Source organism: Clarias gariepinus, chromosome 1 (assembly GCF_024256425.1).
Source record: "Clarias gariepinus isolate MV-2021 ecotype Netherlands chromosome 1, CGAR_prim_01v2, whole genome shotgun sequence".
In the NCBI taxonomy this organism is placed as follows: Eukaryota; Metazoa; Chordata; class Actinopteri; order Siluriformes; family Clariidae; genus Clarias; species Clarias gariepinus.
This window is the reverse complement of record NC_071100.1, coordinates 39946261-39972546: the sequence shown is the minus strand read 5'-3', so window position 1 is coordinate 39972546 and position 26286 is coordinate 39946261. Positions and strand designations below refer to the sequence as shown.

General features: G+C 38.2%; 2 protein-coding genes across 2 annotated transcripts in view; one reads left to right on the top strand and one right to left on the bottom strand.

The window, feature by feature from the left end:
* Window positions 1-1832: 1832 nt before the first annotated feature.
* Window positions 1833-19512, bottom strand: klhl18 (kelch-like family member 18). Its single transcript, XM_053501817.1, has 10 exons — window positions 19328-19512; window positions 14112-14242; window positions 13838-13978; window positions 13533-13731; window positions 12885-13045; window positions 9795-9931; window positions 6958-7180; window positions 6123-6227; window positions 5918-6029; window positions 1833-4007 (listed from the first exon to the last, which is right to left on the bottom strand). Exons 1-10 carry the CDS (start codon window positions 19460-19462, stop codon window positions 3621-3623), a joined length of 1731 nt encoding a protein of 576 aa, XP_053357792.1. The 5' UTR covers window positions 19463-19512; the 3' UTR covers window positions 1833-3620.
* A 6590-nt stretch (window positions 19513-26102) lies between these two features.
* The window catches only part of nrbp2a (nuclear receptor binding protein 2a), a 49357-nt gene continuing 49173 nt past the window's right edge, over window positions 26103-26286 (top strand). The window contains exon 1 of the mRNA XM_053495586.1: window positions 26103-26253. Within this exon, the coding sequence (XP_053351561.1) occupies window positions 26134-26253 (120 nt within the window). The 5' untranslated portion in view covers window positions 26103-26133. The remainder of the gene's footprint in view (window positions 26254-26286) is intronic.

The following is a 26286-nucleotide window of genomic DNA, read 5'->3' as shown; positions in this document are numbered from 1 at the left end:
GGACATGCTTGTAACATAAGTGCAAAAGTCTGAATAGCGTTAGGGCAGGATGGCATTCAGTGTTGCCAGGATTGACGTGTCCTCATCGGGGTTGTGAGATAGCTAATTTTCAGGTTTGCTGCAGTAGGAAAATGCAATACAAGCTCTATGATTGTGATTCTCGTTTCTCTCACACTCATGTTGTAGTGTACTGTGTCAAAAGTCATTACATAACATCCTGTTTAAGGTGTTTTTACTTGTGGTATGGGTGCATTCTAAAGCAGTGTCTTAAACTGCATGCATCATACATCAGATAGTATTTTCAACAGTTTGGTGGTGTAACAGATGACAAAATTTCCAGGCTTAAAGGTTTTAACATGCTGGAAAAGCAGTAGCCAATCAATCAGAGTTCACCTTGTCAGGCAGTTCAAAACTGAACATGAACAGTGTTTCCAGATTGGATAGTCTTAACTGGGTTCCTTTTTTTTTTTTTTTTTTTCCCATTTTCTTACCTAGAAAATATGTCTTGTGACTGGTAATCAAAATAAAACTAATTTTAGGGAAAAGCTTGAATAGTTTTAAAACTGATATTTTAGTTTATATAAGTTTGCAACATTAAACATTTATCACTCGGTAGTGAAGGTCAAATATACCAGCATACGTGACAAGAAAACAGTTTCACACTGTGATGATTACGGTGGACTTTGCAATTAAGCCACAGTTCAAAAACAAGCATAAATGAAGCCGTAAAAACAGTAAGGTGATGAGATTTTTTTAGTAACACATTTGAACAATCCAAACCTTTTGTCCATGAATGACGATCCTGGCCGAGGTGGCTCCGAGCCCACTGCAGTCATTCTAAACATTTGGACAGTGGAACGCCTGATCCTTGAAAATCGATGGATAACTTGTCGCCAATTTCCGAAAGAGACTCATCTGTCGGTGGGAACTGTACACACAATCATTTACCAACACCATTTGCCCATTACAGGAACTCGTCTGGGAGTTACTGCTACATTCTCTGTACAGTACTTACCTCGCTCCAAACCATTTCCACATGTATGGGCCATTAAAGGATTTCCTGGGAGGCTAGCAAAAACTATTATAAAACAAACCCATAAATTTATATCAGGAAGGCTGAAAAATTACAAAAATAAATCAACATTTGGAAAGGTTTAAAAACCTCAATGACCTAAAGCAATGTTGTAAAGAGGAATGGACAAAAAAGGGTGAAAAGTCATACAGAAAAAAATTTCTTCAAGTCATTTCTGCTAAAAGTGGATCTTTAAGCTATTGGATCATTGTGGTACTTAAAATGGCCCACTTCTCTTTTTTTTTCTTTTCTCTTTGTGGTACTGTGAAAAAAAGTTAAACGTCATTCGTATGCGGTTGTATTAGCCTAATACATGTACTAATTCTTTTTGCTACAATCTGATCATTTTTATAATGTTTTTACACATAAAAAAAAATCACTAACTTTTACATGACTGTAGTTATTGAAACAATCACAGGAATATAAAAAAAAATCTTTTCATAATAATTAGAGGACATCTATGTTAATTCCAAGTGCATTCTCACATCACAAACCCGACTGTACTACATCACTATTAGTAAGCACACATTCTCTATTATGGGATACAGCTGTGAATTATCTCTAAATGTGTGCAGTTGTGGCAATAAGATTAATCTACAGTGGTAGTGAACCAAGTTATATAGCAGTGTTCTTAACAGAAATGGTGCAACTTTAAAACCTCACACTGTTGAGGATTAACTGCTCCATACACACTTTATACAGTAGTCTATTTGTGTCTGGGCATGAATAAATCAATAAAGACAACAGATTGAACAATGTCTTTTCATTAAAAAACATGATTTATTAAGGACATTGACAAAATGATGTCCAAAACGTGAAAAAGACCCACAGACGAGATTTCAGTCACTGGTTTGAAGATCCTTCAGTTGAAACAGAAACGGTGTAAGCAGAGCGTCTGTCTCTGTCTCACACTACACAAGCTCAAGCTCTCCCATCTCAAACAGAGGTAGCTAAAGATTAATCAGACAGACCAAAAAGACCAGAGATTCACTAGGCAACATATGATATGATCCTCTGCTTATATATTATACTATATATATATTTATATATACACATCTATAAACTTGATTCTCAATGTTAAGACAGAGTACAGAAATATTATGTGCAATGTCATAAAAAAATATGCACAAAAATGCAACTAAAAAATTGTGGTCCAGAAAAAAAAAAAAAAAAGAAAAAGTAGTATAAAATACTGCACCATGGCTGAACTTACAATTCATCATCGAGGTTATAGTAAATTCAACTTTAATCAAGATCAGTAGAGGAATGGACAAAAAGAGAGGAAAAGAAGAAATGGACATCTAATACTCTAAATTCACAGTTAGTAATCCCGAATTAGGAGCTGTTACTAATGATTACATAAAGCAGCTGGCTGAAAAAAAAAAAAAAAAAAAAAACATACTTTCCATATTTTCCACACATGCAACCACAGTCTGGTCGGCCAGACCCATTATTTTAACTTTCCCCAACAGAAATCAATGTCACTGCACGGATAATGGACACGACACTGACGATGCTGGTCATTAGGAAATTCCACACCATCACTTAATTTATTTTTGGTATCAATTGCACCGATTTTCATCCAAAAAGAGAAGGAATGTAGAGCTTATTAGGAGGTAAAACAGGCCGTTGTTATCATGCACAACCGTTTGCACTCCACCAGGAGGTGCCACAGTGTCTCAAACAACGAGGCCTTATAAGTAAGAACCCGAAGCTCTTGGGGAAAAATGGGAGAACTTGATCATATAGTACTCCGTATGATGGCTGTATGGAATATGGCAGTTCTGGTGGTTGTTTCGCACAGTTACTTCAAGGTTCAGTTGGTCCGTTGATGCTGCTTGTATCGCAACACTCCGAGCAATGATATCCCAAATAGAATATTTACAACATATGCTATAAAATTACAACAACAAAAAAAAGCGCTCCTGTTATCCCTATAAATAATGTCACTATACTCTCCCAAAGAGCATACATCGGCTTGTCAGTGGTTATCTTGTACCATCCTGCATGTCTTAACTAAGCTTCCAGTTTATGAGATCCTTTTATGTCTCACTTATACACGTTTCCCTAAACAAGCACACACACACACTAACAGGAACTGAGTGGTCTCTATCCCAAAAGTCGTACACACCCTTAACTAAGGCGCCCTAATACAAAAAGTGCCATTCAGCTTGTCTTACAGTCATGACATCATTTCTTTCTTTCCTTTTTTTCCCCCTCAACACGCTCACATTCTCTTGTTTAAGCTTGTCATTGTCTCAGGAGAACCTGACTGCACAATTTGTGCACTGTTTAATGACACCTTATGAAATCCCCAAATAAAATGTGATTTTTTTTTTCTTCTTTTTTTTTTTTTTTAAACATTTTAAACTGTGATCAGAACAAAGAAACCCCTTTATACAAGCTGCACCGTGTGTACACCATGTACAACAGCACGGCTCTTCCAATGCAGAACGTACGTCCGGACATCAAGTTGCACGAGAGCATTATGAAAGTTCTTGTTAAAAAAAAAGGAAAAAGTAAACGCTTGCTAACATGGATCTTTTGGCTAAGCTGGTTGCAGGGGTATACAGCCGACCCCGACGCCGCCTTCGTGGCAAACCATGGGAGCCATAAACGTCCAGCGATTGGTCTCTGGGTCGTACATCTCGACCGAGCTGAGGTTGGACTGGCCGTCGTAGCCACCGACAGCGTACAGATGGCCACAGTTAGCTACCAGAGAGACTCGACTCCGCCGTGTGTTCATGGCCACCAGATGGCTCCACTGCTCGGTTACAGAGCTGTACACCTCGGCGCCGCTCAGGAAACCAGAGCCATCGTAGCCACCCACCACGTAGAGCTGACTGCCTAAAGCCGCTGCACCATGCCTGCACCTCTTGTTCAGCATGGGGGACAGGGGGTGCCACTGTGCTGTGTGCTGGTTGTAATACTCCACCTAGTGGACCAGAAAAATAACTCTTAAAAATTTTAAAGCCTCAATCGACTACTAACAACTGCAATCACAAAACTAAAAGTTAACTTTTTGTTTAGCTCAGTTTGTTTTTTACATGATTTACATTTTTAAATAATTAAAACAATAAGCCAAAAAAAAAATAATTGAAAAGGCTGTATAGCACTAAAAACATACTTGTTGAACTGCTTTATTTAAATACACAGAAATCATAAAAGATTAACTTTTGCAAGCGTGTTTAGAAATCATAAAAACTAAGCGAGGACATCAAGGACCAATTGTTAAATAATTGACTATATAATTAAATAAATAGATCAATTAGATATACACTACTGCTCAAAAGTTTGGAATCACTTTTGTTAAACACAAAATTAGTCTAAACAGAAAATATAGCAAAAGAACAAGACATGCTGACAATGTCAGAGATAGAAATAATGATTTGTATAGAAATCATAAATAAGTTCATTTTTTTTTTCTTCAACTTTGCCTACATCCAAAAAAAAAAAAAAACCTTTTCAGCATGTACAGCAGGTATTCTAACTGTCAATTTTTCAAGATAATCTGAAGAGATTTCACCCCATGCTTCCTGGAGCATCTTCCACAAGATGGATTGGCTTGATGAGAGTCTTCCTCCCTACCACACGGTCAAGCTGCTCCCACAACAGCTCAATAGGGCAGAGACTGTGCTGGCCGCTAAATTACAGTCAAACTTTGTGCAATAAATAAAACTTTTGTTTTCCAAAGAAAAATTAATTTTCATGCAATTTACAAAGAAATTTTTTAATGATCCCAAACTTTTGAGCAGTAGTGCAGTAATATTTATCATATTCATTGATTACCATGTCTTTCTGTTTATCAAAACATCCAAAACACACTGCATTTCTGGATCACTACAGCTTTGACACTTTGCACAGTTTTTGGCTCATGTCTAAGTTTAAAAGTCTAAGACTTGGAAACCTTGAATATGTGGTTATAGGTCCCCATCAATAACTGCTATATTATTTATCAAAAACTTGACATGACTGGGTCCACGTCAATATGTATATCTTTTAACAATTTCAACATTTCAGTCTTTTTAACATTTGTCATTAGCACTAATAATGCTGCAAAAATAATGGAACTGTACTGAACCTGATCTGCATTTTTACAGACACAGGCCTGAGTGACTACCGGATCTTTAAACATTCTGCAAAAACCTGTCGTCTAACCATTATGATAAGTCTAATATTGTACCCTTCTCAAAACAGCGTTTAGTATGTTCAGTGTTTTCACTGCTGTGACCAAGCACTGTGTCTGTAAATAAACTGATCTGAAACCACCACTGCTATAAACGTATATACGAAGGGAAGGTGGGCTTTAAACTGGTTATGTCATGTGATTTGACTTCAATCTGCAGACAAGGGAATTCATAGTCGAATGTGCGGTTTTTGATGGTTTTCCAGGTTGTAGTTGTAGTGTGGAATTACAAGTTGTAATTAATTTCTCTCAAATGCAACATTAGTATTGTGTGCAGAAATCAATTACATTACAAGATGTAAACTGTTCACTACAGAAAAGCTGCACTAGAAATAAAACCAAGTTTTATCATTAAGGAGAAAATGATGCAATGGGAAACATGTTTACTGAAAACTTTGCGGCATTCTATTATTGTGACATAAGTTGTGTTTATGTCAATAACTTGGGCTAGGAGGATTTTCGGAGCTGGAAGATAATTGCACATTGTACTTTTCCTTGTCATGAGACAGATTCATTTGTATTTTTAACTGGAAAAATTGCAGCATAAGCATGACAGTAGGACATTACCCCCACTGTATTCTGACCCCCACTGTATTCACTTTGAGACCAGCTAGGAAAGGATAAATTATTCAAGAATCATGTGTAGGTCTCTTACTAACCGTGTTGAAAATCTGCAGGCCATCGTGGCCACCTGAAACATGAATCCTCCCTTCAAATATCGTCACTCCTGCAGCACTGCGACTCGCGCTCATCTCTGTTATTATTGTCCATCTGGAAAAAAGAGAAGATACACAATGGCTTGTTTCATTTTAGTGTTGAGATCATTTACCATGACTATTAAGAAAGCAGAAAAACCAGACTCACCGGTCAGTTTCAGGAGAATAACACTCTACTGTATTGAGGGAGGACTTGCCGTCGTAGCCACCACAGACGTAAATGTGTCCATCAACCACCACTGTTCCCATTGCACTGTGGACAGACAGAGGAAAGAACAGAACAGCTTGTACTGTCAAAGACTATTTTTCTCCAGAGAAAATATAATCAGTAATTAATCAATCATCACACCCGATCCCTATAATGACCAGGATCGAATCTTCCCCCGAAGATGATGTAATTTTTTTCTTCTCCAATTTATAATCATGCTTAATGTTTTGAATAGTCCCAGAAAGCAAGTTACTTCGTGTTAACACTTAACAACTTAATATCATTTAATCACTTAATAACAGTGACAAATATAAACTTGCTTTTTAAATAAATAGTAGAAGAAGCATGCAGCTTATCACATGAAAAAATTGCAAAGTGCAAACCCCTGTACTGAAAACGTTTCCTGAACAGCTAAACCTCCGACACTGGAGACTCCTTCTGCGCATGTTAAATAACTGTGTACTTACAGAAAGCTTCAGAATATCAGTGTCCTTAATACTATTGAAACTATTTAAATTTACAATTAAAATAAATAAACTTGCATCACATTGATGACCATAAATTATGGACTTGCACTAATGCTAGATGAGTCCATGAAGTCATTTAAGCTTTTTTTTTTTTTTTTTAATCCTTAATGTCTCTGGCAGCATTTGCTTAACAAGGCTTTAAACAGTACCTTAAAAGTAACTATATAAATCCTTGTATTGTATTAACGTGTATATATATATAAAAAATTAAATCTAAATATGAAACATGACTACTCCGCTGTCCTCACCTGCGCTGACTGTTCATGCTGGCGACTTTACTCCACGTGTCCGTTTCGGGGTTGTAGACTTCGACTGTGCTGAGCCGAGACTGCCCATCGTAGCCCCCGATAGCGTACAGCAGCCCGTTGACCACAGCCACGCCCACTCGACTCCGGGCCGTGCTCATTGGCTGACAGCGTTCCCAACAGTTACCGATTGGATCAAATACTTCAACGACGTTTAATGAGTCACCTAGACATAATACAATCAATTACAGCAACTCCGGTCTAAATGATTAGGTATTTAATAAGGTTTTCCGCACCTCACTTTAGGCTCTGATTATGATATACACACATGGATTTCTGTTTAAATGTATGAGGGGCGTTCAAGTCAAACTGGGACTTGTGATGAACTTTCTTGCGAATGACAGTGTAAAACCTGTCTGGCATTTACAGAAGACTGTAAAGTTTGGTGATGAGACTTTTAGCTCAGACTGTACATCCGTGCATGACAATCCCAGCGGGGTGGCCCATCCTGTGAACATTCAGCCAGCGGAACTCCTGAGCACTAAGAAATCACGGGATAACTTATGGAAGAGACACATCTGCTAATTGCACATTACAGGAACTTGGCTGGGAGTTATTGCCACATCCCATGAGTTCCTTGGAGTGCAGTCTGATCATGGCTCCGGCGTACTGAAAAATCGTTCTACCCTGATGGTATCCATGCACTAATGAAAGACTACGATAAGTGCATTACACTACGTTTCAAATTATTATGCAAATGATATCTTTCTCTGATTTTCATAATTATCAACTATTAGTCAGTATAATTTTCTAGTTATCAACCATAAGTGTATAATTTAAATTTTATTGAACAAACGTCCTATTGATAATACTTATTTCAAAAATAAAAAACTGAAAATGCACTGTTCCAAATTATTATGCACAACAGTTAAAACATTTTATAGGCTGTAAAGAACTGAAAATAGGCTTTTGTTAAATTTGCAGCTTTAGGGTGTCATATTTACTGAAATTAAAAGCTATTTTAATCAAACAGGGCATGTTGCATCTTGACATAGGACCCCTTCTTTAATATCACCTTCACAATCCTTGCATTCATTGAACTTGTGAGTTTTTGGACAGTTTCTGCTTGAATTTCTTTGCAGGATGTCAGAATAGCCTCCCTGAGCTGCTGTTTTGATACAAACCGCCTCCCACCCTCATAGATCTTTTGCTTGAGGATGCTCCAAAGGTTTTGGGTTTGAGGTCAGGGAAGGATGGTGGCCACACCATGATCTTTTATGCCCATAGCAGCCAATGACACAGAGGTATTCTTTGCAGCATTAGATGGTGCATTGCCGTGCATAAAGATGATTTTGTTACGGAAGGCACGGTTCTTCTTTTATTACCATGAAAGAAAGTGGTCAGTCAATATACTTTGCAGAGGTCATTTTTACACCTTCAGGGACCCTACAGGGGGCTACCAGCTTTCTCCCCATGATTCCGGCCCAAAACATGACTCCGGCACTTCCTTACTAATGTCGCAGCGTTGTTGGGACATGGTGGCCAGCCACCAACCTTCCACTACTCCATCCATCTGGACCATCCAGGGTTGCACGACACTCATCAGTAACCAAGACTGTTTAAAAATTAGTCTTCATGTATGCCTGGGCCCACTGCAACCGTTTTTGCTTGTGAGCATTGGTTAGGGGTAGGGATGCACCGAAATTTCGGCCGCCGAAAATTTTCGGCCGAAATAGCATTATCGGTTTCGGCCGAAACGTAAGAAAGCGCCGAAAATAAAAGCCGAAATTGTCGCGACGCCTCTCCCATCCTCCCGTCTCGTTCGCGCTGTCATTACGCATCAAACACGGAGTATGTCGGCGGTTTGGAAGCACTTCAAAGTTTCAGATGAAGACAGAAAGTTGCAATAATTTTAATTAATTTGTAGTTTTTTTTAATACAAACAAAAAGAAAATATTTTAAACATGTTTTTTAATGAAGCCATTTTCGGTTTCGGTATCGGTTTTCGGCCAAGTGCATCCAAAAATTTCGGTTTCGTTTTCGGCCCAGAATTTTCATTTCGGTGCATCCCTAGTTAGGGGTGGCTGAATCGTAGGTTTATGCACAACTGCAAGCCTCTGAAGGATTCTACACCTTGAGTTTCGTGGGACTCCAGAGGCACCAGTAGCTGCAAATATCTGTTTGATGCTTTGTAATGGCATTTTAGCAGCTGCTCTCTTAATCCAAAGAATTTGTCTGGCAGAAACCTTCCTCATTCTGCCTTTATCTGCACGAACCTGTCTGTACACTAAATCAGCCACAAATGTCTTTACATTATAAAAATCATACTTAAGTTTTCTTAAAATATCTAATGTTTTCATACCTTGTCCAAGGCATTGCACTATTTGATGATTTGGCAGCAGAGAGATCCTTTTTTAATTCCCATATTGCTTGAAACCTGTGGCCTGCTTAATAATGTGGAACAACCTTCTTCAGTACTTTTCTTTTAAAAGGGTTTATCTTGCAAACTAATTATCACACGTGTCTGAGATTCATTTCAGTGATCCAAAGAGCCCCGAGACACAACACCATCCATGAGATTAATTTAAAAACTAAACATTTAATGTTTGACACTTACATCCAGTTTGCATAATAATTTGGAACACAGTGTAGTGGGACAGGGGATTATATTGAGAAATAAAGCTAGGTATTACTTTAATATACACGTGTTCTGTTATTCTGCACAATTAAAAGTCCCACTTTGACTTGAACGCCTTACATAATTTAGACTGGGTTTCAGGAAACTGCACCATTACAGTGTAACACATATTAAATAATATGACAGAAAAGCCAGAAAGCACCTGCACTGTTGAGCCCTCCAACTGCATAGATTAACCCGGCGATGGACGTGCAGCATCTTTGTCTCGTTTTATAGGCAGGCAGGTGTGGACGTCGCTCGGGCATAAGATGATAATCTTTTGCCTCATCTACCAGATCTCTGTTTTAAGAGAAGCACAAACCAAATTTAAACTACATGTAATAACTGCCTGGCAGGTTATTTTAGATTCGGCCCAACACTAGATCTAAACAACACTAGATGTACAGTGGAACCTCGGATTACGAGTAACGCGGTTTACGAGTGTTCCGAAAGACGAGCAAAGATTTTTAATAAATTTTGACTTTAAAAACGAGCGTTGTCGTGGTTTACGAGCTTCGAGTATCATGTATAACGCATGCGCTTCTTGTTTTGACACAGAGCGTCGCGTCATCACAACTGAGCCAACGGTTTTTCTCTCTTTCTAGCGCTTAGTGCTCGTCTCTTACTGGTATAATCAATCCGTTTGTGTGTGTGTGTGTGTGTGTATGTGTGATTTTTTTCTCTTGCGCTGCAGAGTGTGTGTTATGTGTGTGCGCGCACACACACACTCTTTCTCTCTCGCCTTTACTGTGTGTCAGTGTTTGTGTGTGTGTGATTTTTTTTCTCTTGGGAGAAAGCGCTGCAGAGTGTGTGTGTTATGTGTGTGAGCATTATTTGACACCGCCGGTTCACACACACACACACACGCTCTCTTTCTCTCTCGCCTTTACTGTGTGTCAGTGTTTGAGTATATGTGTTATGTGTGTTTTTATTTTTCGTGGGCTGCAGAGTGTGTTTGTTGTGTGTGTGTGTGTGTGCGCGTAATTGGACACCGTGCCAGTTCACACTGTCTCTCGCTCGCCTTTAATGTGTTTGTGTGTGTGTGTGTGTGTGTGTGTGTCTAAGAAAAAGAGAGGGGGTGCTTCACTCACAACTGGCACAGTGTCAAATTACACTCGCGCACACACATAACACTCAGCAGTGGAGGAGAAAGAAAAACATACAGCGTCTGTGCACATAAATGGAAAAATCTTATTGGTCAGGATTTATTTTTACTTTTTTTAAGGTAACATGCAGGTTAATTTGTTTTATTTTTACATTATATTTTGTGTTTTTTATTGTGTCTTTTATTATTTTATGTATTTATTTTTTTGGGCTGTGGAATGAATAATTTTAATTTCCATTATTTCTTATGGGAAAATATGCTTTGATTCACAAGTGTTTTGAAATAAGAGCCCGCTTTCTGAACGAATTATGCTCGTAATCAGAGGTTCCACTGTATACAGTATACATTAAAACAACCATGATTCAATTCCATCAACTAATTGTTTAAACAGACAAATTTGTAATTGTCTAATCAAGTGTTTATCACCTACAAGTTCACTGTCAAAAGATCGACGAAGGAAAATTGTGTGCGCGTGTTGTGTTTTTTTTACATCCAGTTCTGTAAATTCAATTAAATTTTATTTGTATAGCGCTTTTAACGATTTACATAATCAAAAAGCAGCTTTACACAATCAAAAGAATTAAGTTTGTAAATGGGTCTTATAATCAAAAACACTGTAAGCCAATAATCAAAACAGCGCCATCCATTGACTAGTTACCATGACAACTGACTAAATAGTTTTTTTTTAGAGATAGTGTGCTATTTAAACAAGCTAAATAGTATTAAAACTTTCTCATTTTTACAGACACAGAAACTTCCTTGTTTATTTAAATAACTTGTTTTTACACCACCATTATTGTGATCAAAGCACACTTCATAAATATACAAACATTTCTGGAACTGCTTGCATTTCCAAATTGCCAGGTGTTCTTGTGCAGAAATTTTTTTAGAGGAATTAAATTAGAGGAAAAAAACAAAATTTCCTTCTTTTTGTCTTTTGATAATTTTTGTATTGGCCTGAGCTTAAACAAGTCAAATATATCTTTCCTCTATTGTGACCTCATAGAAGAAGTTACCTTACCCAGGCTGGTTGTTTAGCAGTAGCTGCTTTAAAGCTAAAATGGTGCATTTTGGAAGCTGTAAAGCAAAGGTTTATCTAAGGGGTATTTAAGCTAGATGAAGCAATAACAGACACACTTTAGAGTACCTCTGTGACCGATGTTAAATTATTAATGTTGTACAGTGGAACCTTGGATTACGAGCATAAATCATTCCGGACGCGGGCTCTTTATCCAAAGTATAAAGTGAAAATAAAGCAAATTAACCTGCACTTTACCTTTAAAAAAAGTTAAATAAAACCAGACAGATAAGTGTTTCCGTTTATGCGCGCGAGCGTGTGCATGTGTGTTTGTTTGTGTTTGTGTATGTGTGTGAAGCTAAAGTAGGAAAGGAGAAATCAGCCCCTCCCCATCTCCCTCTTCTTATCTTACTCAGTAAACCTTTCTCCTCCCTTATTGGAATTTTACACACACACGAAAAGACTGTTTTATCGGAAAAATTAGCAAGGAACATCGCTATTGACACTCGCGTGAGCGCACACTAACAGAATCACTGCTGTAAAGATAAGAGATAAGATAAGATAAACTTTATTAGTCCCACAAGTGGGAAATCTGCATTTCACCTTTGAAACGCTACCTGTGAAGCCGAAAGGAAAAGGGGGTATAAAGGCGAGAGTGTGTGAGAAGGGGCACGGTGTCAAATTACGCAATAAGCAACTTTCTTTTGCTTTCCTTTTTCTTTTTTGTGTTATAAGAAACAGTACACACACGCTGTACACATGCACTTATATGTAATATGTTTTTACACGAACACACATGGTCACAGTGTAAACAGTACACGTGTGCACGGATGTTGATTATACCAGTTAGAGACGTGCACTAAGACCCAGCAGGGAAGACGATTCCTACAATTCCACAGCGCAAGAGAGAAAAAAAAACATTGGCTCAGCTGTGATCACGTGACACTCGCCTTCAAAACAAGAAGCGCATGCGTGATACATGATACTTGGTACTCGTAAACCAAGTCTTGTTAGTTTTCCAAGTCCAAATTTATCAAAAATCTTTGCGTTGCTCGCAATCCGAGGTCCCACTGTATTAATTTATGGGACCTAAAACACATTCTAAAGGTGATGAGAACACGGCAGCAGACCTGCATTTATGGGAGCAGCGCACCAGCTCGTCCTGCTGGACCCGATCGGCCAGGAACTGGGGTCGGCACAGGGGCAGTCGGGTCTTGGAAAGCAGCTCAGGAAGGCAGGAGGCGCGATCTTCTCTTTGATGCCTCACCCATGCAAGGACGGCCTCGAACACCTACAGCGAGCAAGAGGAGATATGGTGAGTGCATTCTTGTCATTTCGTGCAAATTAATAAAAAAAATGCAAAAGAAAATATCTCCTTGTTTGGAAAATGTCAACATGGAGGCGAATATATGAAGCAAACACAAGCTGAGTGGGAATATTCAACAGACAGGCACTAGAGGAATGCATGCATCTGATTGGTCAGGAGATGCTGAATCATTTTCTACAGAGTAACAGCAAACCTCACTTCTATATTAATACTTGAAGTGTTATTATAGTAGATCAGATTGGTATCTTTATGGTCACTTGGACTACTCAGTTATGGTGTACTTTGTAGTCATGTCAACATTGTGCTTTTGATTTGTTGTGCGTTGCTGCATTAATTCCCTCCAGGATCAATAAACGCGTCTCTCGCAACAAAGGGATCGTTATTTCAGTGCAGTGGGCCAGTAAAGTCAATTGCTGCATGCCCCATGGTGAACTCTGCTACACAGACATACCTGCTCCTCAGCCTTGACATTGAGCTCATCACAGCCCACCAGCTCGAGCACCTCGTCCGGCCGCAAACTCAAAAACTCCTCAGACACAGAAACCTCCACAAAGTGCTGATGCACGAAGCTGTTGGCGGAGTCATACAGCGTTGTGCACATCATGGTCTCGGCAAACTGGCGCACGCCCAGACAGTTCTTCGGGTGCAACCTGTGATCAGCGACAAAAAAAAAATGTTGGTTTGTTTATTAACATTGATAACTTCATTACCATGCACTTAAAGGTTGTGTTTAGTGGCATGGAAACTGCACGGTACCTCTCTTGAAGGAAAGCGCAGCAGGCATCTTTAACATTCTGAAGCTGCAGGAAACTGGCGCCGATCAGGAGCGCTTGGACGTTCTGTTGGTCAATGGCAATGTGTCCGTTATACGCAAAATTGATCAGTGCTTCAAGGGCACTTTGGAGAGAGAAAGAAAAAGCACACATCACTGTAGTGTCAGCTATATGTTATACTCCTTTCTGTTCAGCTTTATAGTGTTTTTGGAGGTTTCTATATACAAATAAAAGACAAAAAGGTTTACTTCAGTTACCTGGGATCCATGCCTTGCATGACGATCTCATCCTGTTTGCACTCGACCATGTCGTTAGTGAACATGGCGTGGAAATAGGGAATGGAAGCAGCCAGGACAATCCTGTGGGCACTAAACTTATGCTCTCCCACCTAAAACACACACACACAGCTTATTACAACATGACACACACATACAGACACACTGGTCACTCCTACTACACCTTAATCGAGTGCAGCGTGTTCTTGGGCTGGCTAAATTTGAAAGAGAATCACCTTTAAGACAATAATCCCAAAATCCACTGCAAATAACCTCAGAGATGTTATACATCCTGTACAACCTTTCGTGTCATACATAAAATCAAATAAAGACGTGTACACCCACAACCCTGTCTCTTTTTGAGACTGATTTATAGAATGTGACAGACGTTGAGCTCATCACAGCCCACCAGCTCGAGCACTTCTTCCGGCCAAAGAGTCAAAAAGTCCTCAGACACAGAAGCTGTGACTTTTCTTCTACATTTATTTTAATTTAGGAGAAAAGATTCAAAATTATTAATCAAAGGAGTTTTAGTCAGACCCACCATAGTGTGTATGTTTACTCCGGGTCATGTCATACGCGTCATATCTGAATTGTATTCTGAGAAGGTTTTAAGAACCAACTCGTTGCATTTAAACACGTACTTCCTGTACTTGTAACTCACCCTCGGGTTAATGATAAAGGATCACTTGGTAAAAAACGTGAAATTGGTGCCTCATTAAAAATAGATAAATATATAAAATACATTACGCACCATTTGTTAGTATGAATGATATCTAGTGGGAGGGGTTTAGCGACGGGTGCGCTTACTTTTGTAGAATATAGCTAAAAAGGGTCACGGAATTTGAGCCACAGGATTTTAATCTGATTTGAATGTCTGACATTCCTTTATACTTTCGTTCGTACTTGGATAATGTCCATAAATACTCCCCAAATTTTTTAGCTTTCATATTTTGTTATACATTTTCATATTTTGTGACTTTAGTCAAAACGGTTTCTAAACACAACTGAGATAAATAAGTCGGTAGGTTATACCCCAAGACACTCAGTAAAACCTACCAGCCCATTTCCTTCTTAAACAGCACATAAAGCACCTAAAATGATCATACCTAACACTGACTTTTTACAAAGAATCATTTATCTTCAAGTGATAAAGTTCTAGACCACTAGCTCTTACTTAAATCCTCATATTTAACACTTACTCAAACACTTTCTCACACTTACAGTACACACAGGCTTTAACGCACATACTCGAGAGAAAAGCCACAGATACGGGTGATTTACATAACTCTCTCCCTTCAGTGCGCAGGTGCGAGGGAACGACAAGGTCATATGAGAGGTCAGGTGAGAGAGAAAATCTGACAAGGTTAAATTAGCACACAGCGTGTAAAAGAGGATTTGGATACAGTAGGACACGGCTGAGACAATTAGTCGAGGGTAGTTTTAAGAGTTTTAATCCGATCTTAATCGTAAAGCAGACTTGCTTGAGGATATATCAATGTCAGACATATCGTCCCGATAGTCATGAACAACCGCATAAAGATATGAACACGGTTCAATAGAAGGTTCGCTATTTTCATAACCAAATAATCTGGGGAGGGGATAAACAAACGACAGACTAGTAAAGCGTGGTCGAGCAAGCCATAAACAAATATTAAAAAAGAAAGAAAAAATAATTAATCAGTAGATTTCTAAATTAAGATGATGATATATTATTTCTCTTATAAGGAGTCAATGTGTGATCTAAATAACATGTGTCCTCACCTTCACTACAACTTTGGACATTTTTGATGATCATGAATGCCATCGCTGCACAATTAACTGCATAAAAATCTAAATCACAGTAAGGACCTGTGCTATTATTTAATTGCAAAAGGCTGCAGGTAACATGCACATAGCCTTTGTTGAGTTTGCCAAAAAAAAACAAACATGTTTTTTAAAGTATTTTTTAAAAATAATTTTGTAGTAATAAATATTAATAATACACGATTATTTGTCCAATTATTTTGCATACAAAATGGTACATTTTACTGGTTATATATCAGAGTTTAAATCACAGTACGTGTCAAAATAATTGCAACAAGATTATTTTTTTAGTCAAATTATGCAGCCCTATTTAATGCTAAAAAAGAATGTTGATAGACATCTGCAAGGTCAAGACTTCAGTCACTTTCACAGCTCTCATTTTGAAATGTTTTAATTTAGGGCAATTTCTAACCTAGGTTCGGTTACCTGCCTGTAAATTAGTGTACAGATAAAGCGGTAAAATTATGTCTAAATCCTTGATAGTTATATCTAAAAAAGGTTTTCAAGCCGCTGCAAAATCGGGCATCGTCTGTAAAAAGCATCATAAACTGTTATGAAAAATCATCATTATCGTCAAAAAAGAGAAGTGGGCTTACATGCTCTGTACGGACCACAGTGGTGCAAGTTTCACTCACATTTACACAACCTCATAAAACAATTTTCATGTTAATTTCACTTCCATGTTTTTATCTTTAATATGCTACTACTTTACTTTTGGAAACAAAAACATGCGTCAGATAGCATGGATCTTTAAAACTTTATATACAAGAGCAAATTTTGCATTGCGCAACTTGTAGATCGTTAAATTCTGAAGGGGCTTTCCCATGCTGCCATAGATTTACTAGATAAAAAAATAAAACAACAGGTTGTGTGTTGCAGCCCGTATATACTGGAGTTACGATTACAACCAACAAGTGGATTATTTTCAGAGAACAGCAAACGCCCAAACGTGTTATTGATTTAATATCACGGCAAAATTGCAATGTTTTTTTTTTACTTATTAAAAATGACAGATGGTTTTTAAAAATGTAAATTTGATTTTTAAAGATGTATAATATGAACTTATATTTTGCTTCAAAAATAATTAAAATAACTGAATATTTTCACAATGATTATTTATTTCATTGAATCAATTTGTATCACATGACATTAGAAAAAAGCAGTGAAGTTTTATAACATGCAAATTTTTCACAAACTGGACAAACCCTCCAGGACGCCATACACAGGTTTTCTGAAGAGCAGTTTTGAACCTCAACTGTTGGTTGGAAGCTAGCTAACTTTGCTTTAAATTATCTAAAAAGCTAAGGTGACTAATGTTAATTTATATTCTAACATAACTCTGCATTGGATTGAGTTCCATCATTCTTACGCTACAAATTGTCCCATGACAGCTTCTACATTTCCTATGGTACAATAAACTACATTGACTCTTTAGCTAAAGTGATGCATAGGACCACCTTTAAGTTGACACGGACAATGCAGCTGTCACTCAAACCAGCCATGCCCCTATTTATATATAATTTTGTGTCTTCCTATACTTTTGACTGATAAGAGTGTCCCCCCCATTTTTCAGAATCGGCGGTTGCCCCTTGGCATTTTCAAAGGGTGTATTTAGTATGCTTTCACACTTGGCACGAGTGATTTGCACTGTGCCCAGGAACAATTGCTCTCCCTCACTGGCCAGCGTTCACATTATTTTATTATTTTTTTCCTTCACACTCAGATACACTTGCTGTATTTTTACCCTACAATACAGAAGGCAGTATGCACCTAGCTGGTTTGCGAGCAGCCGTTAAACGTCTTTGCGTTATGCTTAATATTATTGATATGTTTGAAAAAAAAAAAGTCAAGAACAACCCTCTCACATGTCTTGCTACTTTATCAGCTATGGCTGTGTAGATCAGAGATGATTTCATAAAGAATCAACGGCACTCACGACGCCGCGTCCACTTCAGTTCTCAGGTACGATTGGTTCCATATCTGATTCGATCCATCTGTGTCCGAATACGATGCATCATTCTCAAGACTTATCAATCTTTTCCAGCAGTCCCTGAACGCAAAACAGGTGTGTTCTCACTGATCAAAACAAACCAGACTTTGTGGTAGAGTGTTCTCTGAAACTCGGGGGCCTAATGTGAAAACACCACTAGTTGTGTGTGAATAATAATCAAGGAAGAAACATGACTGACACTGAGAAGAAAAAGGCGCAAGCAATCAGGAAGGTTCTGCCGAGAAGAGACAATAAGTGGCAACAAGCACTTGTTAATCAAAGTAGAGTTCACATAGGAGAGTGGTTTGAAAGATGGAGATCCTGTGATTTTTTTTGCGCACTTTGCATAAATTCATCTTCATCAATACTCCCAGTTTCGTGCAAATTCTGCAAGTCATACTTGACAAAAAAAAATGTATGTTCGCATCATATTTCTTAATCCTTATTTTATGTATGTGCAAAAAAAAAAAAAACAAGGTAAAAATTTATATAATAAGCTGAATGCATATTTATTTAGCTACCTTTATTTGCCAGTTACTTTTAATTGCCTATAAACCATTGTTCATTGGCCTCCTCTGTTATTTCTCCCCCTCACACACACACACTCTCTCTCTCTTTTGCAGTCAACAAAACAAAAAACAACAACAACAAAAGCAGCTTTTCCTGTTACAAAGAAAACTGAAAGCCTCGCCTATGATGGAAACTGACAGAGTCAGGACTTCTTCACTTATGGTAAACAAACACTACTGTAGAAAAATTAATCAACACTTTTTGACCAATCAGAACGCAGGATTGGGCACCGCTGTAAAGTACAGGTGATTTTTTAAGGGGTTAGGTTACTATCTCAGAAACTGTCAGAAGTTCTCCTAACTACAGCATTTATCACCCCCTTGCTCCTGAAATGTTAGGCTTCTTGTTGTTATGTCCTGTTCACTTGGAAGTCTTAAAGCGTGATTTAAGTAGTTATCAAATACACGAACTGTAAGAATATATTTTTTTTATAAATAATCTGAATTCCTTTTATACTTTTTTTTAATTCCTTGTCAGAATTTTACATTTTATTCTAAAATTTCTACACCAGAATGATTAACAGACCTGAGCTATAAGCTTCCCCGCTGTTAGCTCTCTAGGTGTTAGCAGCTCAGCACTGCCCAAAGCTAAGCTAACAGGATGAACCTTTGAACCCAAACCACCTAAAAACACACGTTTTTATATAACACAACGTTATTTTTTTTTATTTATGGCTCATAAGCCTACATATTTCTCTCTCATAGCTTGTCTCCGTGCTTTCAGGCGTTCCCATGCCGACCATCTGAACCTGTTAGCTTAGCATAAACTGGGAACTTAGCAACATAGTAAAGTAGCTCAACGGATCAGGGGAGGAGAAGGGGGAAAAACATACCTTAAGCGTCACATCGCAGAGTTTCCCTTGTCTTCGGATCTCCTCCATAACGGAATAACCACGAGCTGGCAAATCGTGGACGGAGAAATGCATTAAATCTTCCAGTTCCTCGGATATCATGTCACCCATCGTCATTGAAGGAAGGGAAAGCTGATTTAAACAACGCGAGCGAGGATGCTTTCTGAGCCTGGCAGGATGCCGTAGCAGCCGGTGGCGCTGAGTTACAGCAGCATGGAGGAGGCATGGGTGGTACCACTGTAGGCAAATCTCAACACATCTCCTATAGTGTGTGTGTCATTTATTGCCCTGACGCAAAAGACTAACCATAACACCAGTCTTGTTTTCAAGAATGTCTAAATCTGTCACCTTTCCAGTGCTTCTTTAGTCCCTCTGGATCAGTGATGCTGGGATTAAACACTCTCACTCACTCATAATCTGTACCGCTTTATCCTGTATACAGGGTCATGTGGGACTTGGACCCTATCCCTATGCCAATCCATAACATACACACACTCACAACATGCAAGCTCTAAGCACATAGACCGTGAGGAGGGAATCAAACTCGGACGCTGGTTGTGCAAAGCGACAGTGCTAATCACTAAGCCACTGTGCCGCCTCAGCAGGGATTATTAGATCATATTCCTAACGAAAGGGATTAATCAGAATTTTAAAAAGGGCACCACATCCACAATGTACTCAAAAGCCTTTTAAGACGCCACTAATTAAAAGAGACACAGAGACCAGTTTAATCTGCAGAAGAATTTCCACACATACCTAATTATTCAGAAAGAACATGCAAACTCCATGCACACAGACCTGAGGCGAGAATCGAACCCGGACCCTTAAGGGGTAGGGCCAACTAAAAAGCAACTGTGCCGCACTGTCAGACCTCCAAGGCCACAGGTTCTCAAACATTTTACAAGACCTGCTGACCCGGTGAAAAACCCTTATGAACCCTTTAAGCATGAACTATTTAAACTAATAAATGTACAAATTTTTAGTGCGTATAATAATGTTTTACCTATTTATTGGAAATGTGGAGGATTTGTTATTATTATTATTATTTCATTTACTTTCCACCCATAGGACTTATTAAAGATAAGACTACTTTTATAGTTTTCTGGTTTAAAAATATTTTATGTTTTATGGACCACTAAATGGAGGTCTGGACATATATATATATATATATATATATATATTCTACAGCAGTGCAATGTGGAACTAAATGAGAGAACCCTTTATAAGTTTCTCACATGTGAGGTGTTTTTGTCGATCCTGTGCTCTGTATAGTAAAAGGGGCGTGGCTTCTGTTATAAAAAAAGGCATTTACAGCGGACCAATCAGCGAACTGGAATGAGGGGCGGGTCTGTTCATCCTGGGTCTTAAATTTAGATTATATTTCAGTATTTTTTTATGATTTGTATGAGATCCAACCCGCATACCAGCATATAATAAATATGTATTTACGTTTTTAGGTAGTACAAGAAGTAATTTTAGTAATCTATGCTATGCCTTGACTTTTTAATATGTGGAAGAAAGTTCTTAATGCTTTTATTATCAGGAACAGTATATTAGAGCTAAAACGAAAAAAAACCAATAATTTTGTATAAAAATAAACTGCATTTGGATGTAATAAATAAAATAAAATAAATAAAAAACATTTTAATGCACCAAAACAGTTTTAAACACTTATTTTGTTACGATTTTGTTCGTTGTAGTGACCTGTTTTGGCCAGCAGAGGGTACTAAAGATTTTGAAACGCACCAAACACTTTTTAATCAAATCAGAGTTCATATACTGTAGGTCAGCAGTTGTAGCACACTTGTTTATATAAAATTGCACGAATTTATTGCATTAATATCTATTGCCAAAATCCTTAGCAATACTTCTGGTTTCTTGCGATTGCTGCGGGTCATGCACATTTTAACACAAAAATTAAAACCCATTGTCTGTTTGTATCATATTTATTTTGTTATTTTATGGTGACAAATAGCACTTAATGCTTCTTATTTCACATATATGTGAAAATCCTAGATTCCATTCAAGATTCAAGATTTATAATCGAAGACTAAATAAATACAAAGAATATAATTATGTAATTAAGTACATTTTAAGGTAAATATTGTGACCATGTGATACAGTGGCGTAGTGGTTAGCACTGTGGCCTTTCACCTCAATGGTCAAGGGTTCGATTTCTGCTTTGGGTCTGTGTGTGGGTGGAGTATGCATGCCCTCCCTCTGCTTGGTTTCCATAAACAAAGACATGCAGATTAGATTAATTGGGGTTTCCAAATTGCTCGTAGTGTGTGGGTATACCCTACCTCATGCCCTAAGTCTCCAGGGATAGGCCCTAGGACTCCCCGCAACTCTGTATACAGAATAAGCAGTAGATTCTGCTTTTACAGTCGAAAAGGCATTTAACTATAAAACAAACAAACAAATAACAAACACTGTCAATATGAATTTATTAAAAAAAAAAAAGAAGAATATTTTTTTCGACCTTGAATTTATTCAGACTCGTGTCACAAGATGTAAGAAACTACAAACAACTCTGTGCTATAAATGTTCAGTCATTAATGTCTAGTTTACATTACTCACTCATCACTCATTCTATACTGTTTATTCTGTACAGGGTCGTGGGAGGCCTGGAGCCTATCCCAGGGGAGGTCTTGGGGCACTAGGACAGGGTGCCAATCCTTTGCAGGGCACAAGCATGCATACACACACTCACACACTATGGGGAATTACTAATACAGGGAAACACTGATTTGCCTAATCTGTCAGATGAAACCGGAGAAGCTGGAGGAAACCTGAAGGTGGAACTTAACCCTGGATGGTCAAGGCCACAGTGCTAACCATTATGCCAGCGTGCCACCTAGTTTACATTAACATTTACTAAATAAATTATGTTAAATCTTAAGTAATGTTTTGATTAAAAGTTTTGATATGGTGATGTTTTCTGTCTAAAGTACAGTATGAAAACTTTATCCCTAATTGCTTTTAAACAGGAAATAATGAGCTGAATTTCACTCTGACTGTCTTTTTCGTTTATCATATGAAAATTATGTATAACTGTTTTAGCATAATTAATTAATACATACAAACATTATATTGCGTAACGTAAAAGAAAAAAGAAAGAAAACTAAAATGTAATTTTTAATATGCTATCTTAAGTGGATGTGGCCTTAAAACAGAAATTCATGTTCTGTTTCAACATTTTGGTATTTTGAGCACTGATGTGTTACTTCTCCTCTGCCTGCAGTTTTAAGGAAAAAAACATTTCTAGTTTCTTCCTCTTCTTGTTTAGAACTGTCCATATGTTTTAATTCTAATGCAGCAAACATCAAAATGTTACAGTATATGAGAATAACTGGCAGACAGTTAATGCAACACTCTGGGAAAAAAATAGCACATTCATTATAAACCTGTCTACAGCGGTAACAGATCTTAAAATTATTTTTATAACATTTTCAGTTTGTTATATTAATATTGTTATTTCAATCTTGAATATTGTTTGTTTGTTTGCTTAATCAATTAAACCAATTAGAGCTGAATATTATAAAAAACATTAGTATGCACATTTTCCGTCACAATGCTGATACTTAGTCATATAATGTTCACCCAGTATGACAAAAACTATATTTAATACTAGTTGTATGACAGAATTCCCCATGTCATTTCTAGCATGATATTGAGTTATGAACTTGATATGATAATGATACTCATAAAGCTAGGTCATGTTCTTCTATTTTTAACTGAATCCACCTCATTTAACATCTAATTAATAAATGATAGTATGCAAGTGCACAATTAGAATGATTGGAAATAATTATTTATAAGAATTCATAAGAAGCTGAAGAAGGCATAAGCATAATGCTGAGCTAAGTAGCAATACTGGAGTTCATTGAGTTCAGATCATTCAACTCAGCTCAAATAATAAGAGACGACTCATTTGGCTCTCAAACGGATCATTACTGCTTAAAAAAAGCTTGCAATATTATGAGCGGCTCATTACCTAACTATGACTCATAATGTTTAATGAACTCTTACTTCATTTTTAAATGAACAAAACAGCATAACATTGTATTATGTGAAATATTGACTGAGAATTGAACATATGATTTACAGCTCAGATGTAAAATATTGGCATGTTCAAAATTTAGTAGCCCCTCTTTTAATTTTATTTTTGTGTGTAAAAACATAACAAAAATCATCTGATCATATAGGGGTGACGAATTACGCAAATACAACATTAAATAAAGAACTAAATATTTTTTTTTCACCATGTCCTTATTTATTTACCAGAAAGGAACCCAAAAAATTAAAATAATTGTGGGCAATACTAAGCTTCCCCATAGCTTGTAGATCCACATTTAGCATCAATAACCTGAAGTAATCATTGCCTGTTTGACTTAATCAGTCTTTTATATCATTGTGGGAGAATTGTGGCTCATCTTTCTTTACAAATGAATGGTTTGGGCATTCCTTCATGCACAGCTCTTTTAAGGTCCTGCCACAGCATTTCAGTTTGATTGAGGTCTGGTCTTTGAGTGAGCCATTTTAAAACCTTGATTCTTTTATTTTTCAGGTTTATGGGTAGTGCTTTGTATCATTGTCCTGTTGCACGACCCAATTTTGAGCTTTAACTGTCCAACAAATCAAATCAAGCATTAACTGTCCAAGAAATGGTCTCACATTTGTCTCTAGAATACTCTGGTATACAGAGAAGTTCATGATCGACTTAGAAGCTAAAAAGTGCCCAGGTCCTGGTGGCAAAAACAAGCCCAAATAACCACCCCTTCACCTCCGTGCTTGACCAAGGGGTTTGAGATGTTTCTGCTGGAATATACAGTATACAGCTCAGAAAAAAACTGCTTAGGTAAAAATATGCTGAACAACTCCACTTTGGTCTCATTTGTTCCTAGGACATTGTTCTTGTGGTTTGTGCTTCTTGTTTTGTATCCTTTTTAGTCAGAAGAGGCTTTCTCCTGGCAACCCCTTCTAAAAAAACTTATTTTATACTTGTTCAGTATTCTAACTATGCTCGTAATTAATTTATTTGTAAACATGTTTGAGAAATGGTTTTATAATCCTGTCAGATTGGCAGATTGGCATGCAGCTTCTCTAAGAGCATTTCTTATACAGTATGTCTTACCATCTTGGCCTTGTGTTAACACACACCTGAATGCTACATTTATTTTGTTAAATAATAACAGAAGGTTTTATGTTGTCTATCTGATGTTGTATTTGCCTAATACTGTACTTAATGAGATGATGTTTATTGTGTTTTTACACAAAAACAGAATTAAAAGAAAAGGTACTAACTTACTAACTATTGGAAGCAGGCTAAATATAACTTTGCAAATGTAATGTTATTGTCTGTACCTACAAAAAAACACGAACTTACTCTCACTCAGACTCAGACATAGGGCACGAGTCGGGTTACACACTAGACGGGGTGCTAATCCAACCAAGGCGCACACACACATACACACTTAAGTGACGTCAAGTCAAGTAGGTTTTTATTGTCATTTCAACCATATAAAGTACAGTTCAGCACACGATACAAAACAACATTCCTCCAAGACCAAGGTGCTACATACAACATAAATTAACTAAACTAACGATCTGACTAAGAGACCTAATTATCTGACTATCTGAGACAAAGCAAATTAACACCATAAATTGACAAAAGTATCTAAGAAATATACAGTAAAAAAGACAAAAAGACAACAAAAAAGTGCACATGCATGCGAGATGATAAGTCCTGGATGAATAAATCAGATGAAAAACAGTAAACATTCCTGGTTGAAGCAGCTCAACACTACAGGCATCTCACTATACATCTAAGCAGTTGAGGGTTTAGGTCCTAATGGGGGCAACTTGGCAGTTGTGGGATTAGAACCTGGGTTTCCCGAACCGTAGTCCAGATGTCTGGACTGTCCGTTAGCCTAATCTGCGTGTCTTTGGACTGTGGGAGGAAACCCGAGTATGCGGAGGAAACCCACCAAGCACCATGGCATGCACACGAGTATCGAACCCGGACCCCGGAGGTGCAAGGCGACCGTACTAACCACCTACAAACAAACAAAATAAACAAAGATATTTAACGTATAAAAAAAGCTTGGTAGGTGAGAATCAAAAAGAATCGACTCGACGATTCGACTCGTGCACGGAGGCTGTCTACAGTAGAACTGTAGTGCACATCTCGTTTCGTTAGGATAGAGGGACACAATCACGTGGTGCGCCGCTTGTGGGAGACTTACGGTAGCTGTTTTTAAAAAAAGAGGAAATTCTGAGCGCACACGTACGCGCGCGCGCGCGCATGGACTGAAGAGCTGACGGGACAAAACACTGCTTGTAGCCTGTGTAAAGTGGGAGTGTGTGTGTGTTTTGGCGGGGGAGGGAGATTATCAGCAGCTCTCTCTCTCTCACACACACACACACACACACACTCACGTCTCACACGTCCATGATGATGATGATGATGATGAGAGGAACGAGGGAATATCTGCGCTTGCCTCCACTCACACACTCACACACACTCCATAGCTGAGAGATCGTTGGCGCGTCCAGCTGCGTTCTGCATGCACGCTCGGCTTCGGGGAGACATCGATCGTCTTCGCGGCTCATTTTGCACGTTGCATTTGATCATGATCATCAACAGTGGAGTGTAGCTGCTCAGGAGGACAGTTTGGACACAAATCGCGTGTGCGTAGTTCGGGCTGGAGACAGAGCCAGGAGGAGGAGGAGGAAGAAGCAGAAGACAAGAAGGAGGAGGAGGCGGGGGAGACTCAAGGCGTAAGATGACCATGTCGGTCCCGGAGAGGATCTCGGAGTCTGGAGGAAAAGAAGAGGAGAGTGAGGATGAGAGTGAGATCCTGGAGGAGAGCCCGTGCGGCCGCTGGCAGAAGCGCAAGGAGCAGGTATGTCTCTCAGCTCCTCTGGGTACTGCAGCT